The sequence below is a fragment of the Hippocampus comes genome, unplaced genomic scaffold, assembly GCF_001891065.2.
Source record: "Hippocampus comes isolate QL1 unplaced genomic scaffold, H_comes_QL1_v1.1 scaffold64, whole genome shotgun sequence".
Classification (NCBI taxonomy): domain Eukaryota; kingdom Metazoa; phylum Chordata; class Actinopteri; order Syngnathiformes; family Syngnathidae; genus Hippocampus; species Hippocampus comes.
In genome coordinates this window covers 318-2870 of record NW_017842053.1, presented here as the reverse complement: position 1 = coordinate 2870, position 2553 = coordinate 318, and the positions used below count along the sequence as shown (strand labels likewise).

The following is a 2553-nucleotide window of genomic DNA, read 5'->3' as shown; positions in this document are numbered from 1 at the left end:
TACTTTACACCCTTCACATTTCAGCAACCATTTTTTTCTCACAAGGGACTATATTGTGTAAATGAAACTTGGATATGTTTTAGTTTGTCTATAGCTTGTTGTGTGGCATGACATAAATTCACTACCGGCTGCAAATGACTGAACAGCAATAATCAGAGATGGTTTAATGTGCGGTACATTGAACCTGCAGTTGCAAGCAGCTGATGAAACTAAAGACATACATTACACTTGCATTGCATTACATGAGTATTACATCAGATACCATGACGTTCTTGCTGACAGGTCGCGGGGGTAGGGGGACGGTGTCGGGGAAGCGGGGGCGGACGGCGCGCGTGGCGCGGCCGGCCGTTACCCGTCCCCCGCCCGTCCCCCGCCGACCCCCGGTCAGGCGCCCGTCGGCGTTCCCCCGACCGCCCACCCCGCCGACTCCCCCGCGAGTCCGCGCGGCGCTCGTCGACGTTAACCCCCGTCCGTCCGCCTGGTCTACCCGAACCTAGTCCAGTTGATGAAGTTTTTCTTTAAATTCCGCAATCATATAAAGTGGTGACTTGACTTAGCGTCATTAGACAATTATTACATAGGTCATGAAAAAAAGCTTTATTTTCATTACTTCGTTATGTATTGATAGCACATGCTTTGACATGAACAAAAAAAGTATACCTCATGAAAATAATTCGAAAAATTATCAAGCTAAGACTTAATTTCAATGCAATGCCTTTGGTGGGAACATTGTCCCTCCCAACATGGCCGCCATGTAGGCGTGGCAGTTAGCTGGGCTGCTTCAGCATGCTGGCATAGCCAGAACTGCCCACTATCTGATGCTTGTTGTGGCGTTTGCTACCATTATGTGGCACATGCAACTTAAAAAAAATAATGAAAAAAGCAAAATACAAACCAAAAAATAAAACCTAATTTGAAAGTTGGGAGGTAGCATTGTAGAGGTCTACCCACCCTCCAGGTGCTTTACGATGCCCCTCAGGCTGTTTCCATGCGCAGCGATGAGCACTCGCTTCCCTTGTTTGATCTGCGGGGCGATCTCCTCGTTCCAGAACGGCAACGCACGTGCGATTGTGTCCTTAAGGCTCTCACAGGTGGGTAGCTGCTCCTTGGTCAGGTCCGCGTAGCGCCGATCCTACACCGGGAACCAACAAAATGTCAAAACGATAACTAGTACATGATGTTCCTATTTTTTTTCTTGCATGCTCTCCCCGTGCCTGTGTGGGTTTTCTCCAGGTACTCTGCTTTCGTCCCACATTCCAAAAACATGCATGGTAGGTTAAATGGACACTCCAAATTGTCCCTGTGTGTGACTGTGAGTGGTTGGTTATTCGTCTATGTGTGCCCTGCGATTGCCTGGCAACCAGTTCAGGGTGCCCCCTGCCTACAGCCCGATGAAGTCTGAGATAGGCTACGGCACTCCCGCGACACTCGTGAGGGTAAATGTATTAGAAAATGGGTGGATATATTTTCTTTTTTTGTTGTTGTTTTGTCTAAACTGCAATAAATCAATTGAACATACAACTTTATTGTTTCCAGGTGATGACAAATACGCGGGTGTGTAGCAACAAAACAGGTCTAGTACAGTGAACCACAACCGATCTGTATGCTTTGAACACGATGCTGACAACCGATTAATCTGCCGATTAATTAATACTTTGGTTAGTTGCCACCACTGATGAGTAGTGTTTACTAGGCTCCCAGTTTGACTCAAAGCTGACCTTTAACCCAATCTTTGCAGTCATATATTAACTCGTCACGCACGATATTAGGTAATACCATTCAGACTGTTGCAGGTCAAGAGCAACGGGTCACGTTACAACTGATTTCACTTATCTGTTGCTAAGGTTAACAGTCACGTTAAAGTCTCCTCTTTTGTTGAGGTGAACACACTTGCGTTGCTCAATGTGTACTCTTGCCTCACAAACCAACGGTTGAGCCCTGTGTGGTGTTTGCATCCCAACCTCACCTTGCTGATCACGGCGTCAAAGTCATGCTCGGGGCCCATGGGGGGAGGAGGCACGTCGAAGGAGCGTCTCCAGATTTTCACCTGGGCCTCGCCGTGTTTGGCGGCCGTCTCGGCCTTGTTGAGGCCCGTTAGGCCGCCGTAGTGGCGCTCGTTGAGGCGCCAGGTGCGGTGCACGGGCAGCCACATTTGGTCAATGGCATCCAGGACCAGCCACAGAGTCCGGATGGCCCTCTTCAGCACTGAGGTGTAGCAGATGTCGAATTCAAAGTTGGCATCTGAGGGGGTTAAAGAACAGGAGGCACTGTTTTTAGACTTGTCAGAATCAAATTTTGTCATAATTTCATGTCGTCACTGTTCTGTCATTAGTATTAAGTCTTTATTATATATGCCGTATTTTTTGAGTGCAACATGAAAAAAAAACACAATATGCATCGTGCAATAAAGTAAACTACAATTTCCAGGTGACAATTCGACTTCGCTTGTTTTTGTACGGCCATCCAGTAAAAGTGAAACAAATACAAAATCAATTCCAATGAAGTTGGGATGGTGTGTTTCACAGAAATAAAACCAGAATATAATGATTTGCA

General features: G+C 46.8%; 1 protein-coding gene across 1 annotated transcript in view; it reads right to left on the bottom strand.

The window, feature by feature from the left end:
* Window positions 1-2317, bottom strand: part of LOC109509948 (phosphoglycerate mutase 1-like) — a 23104-nt gene extending 20787 nt beyond the window's left edge. Inside the window, exons 1-2 of the mRNA XM_019859913.1 lie at window positions 1967-2317; window positions 952-1132 (exon numbers count right to left, since the gene is read on the bottom strand). Coding sequence (XP_019715472.1) covers window positions 952-1132; window positions 1967-2302 — 517 coding nt within the window. The 5' untranslated portion in view covers window positions 2303-2317. The remainder of the gene's footprint in view (window positions 1-951; window positions 1133-1966) is intronic.
* Between the last annotated feature and the right edge of the window lie 236 nt (window positions 2318-2553).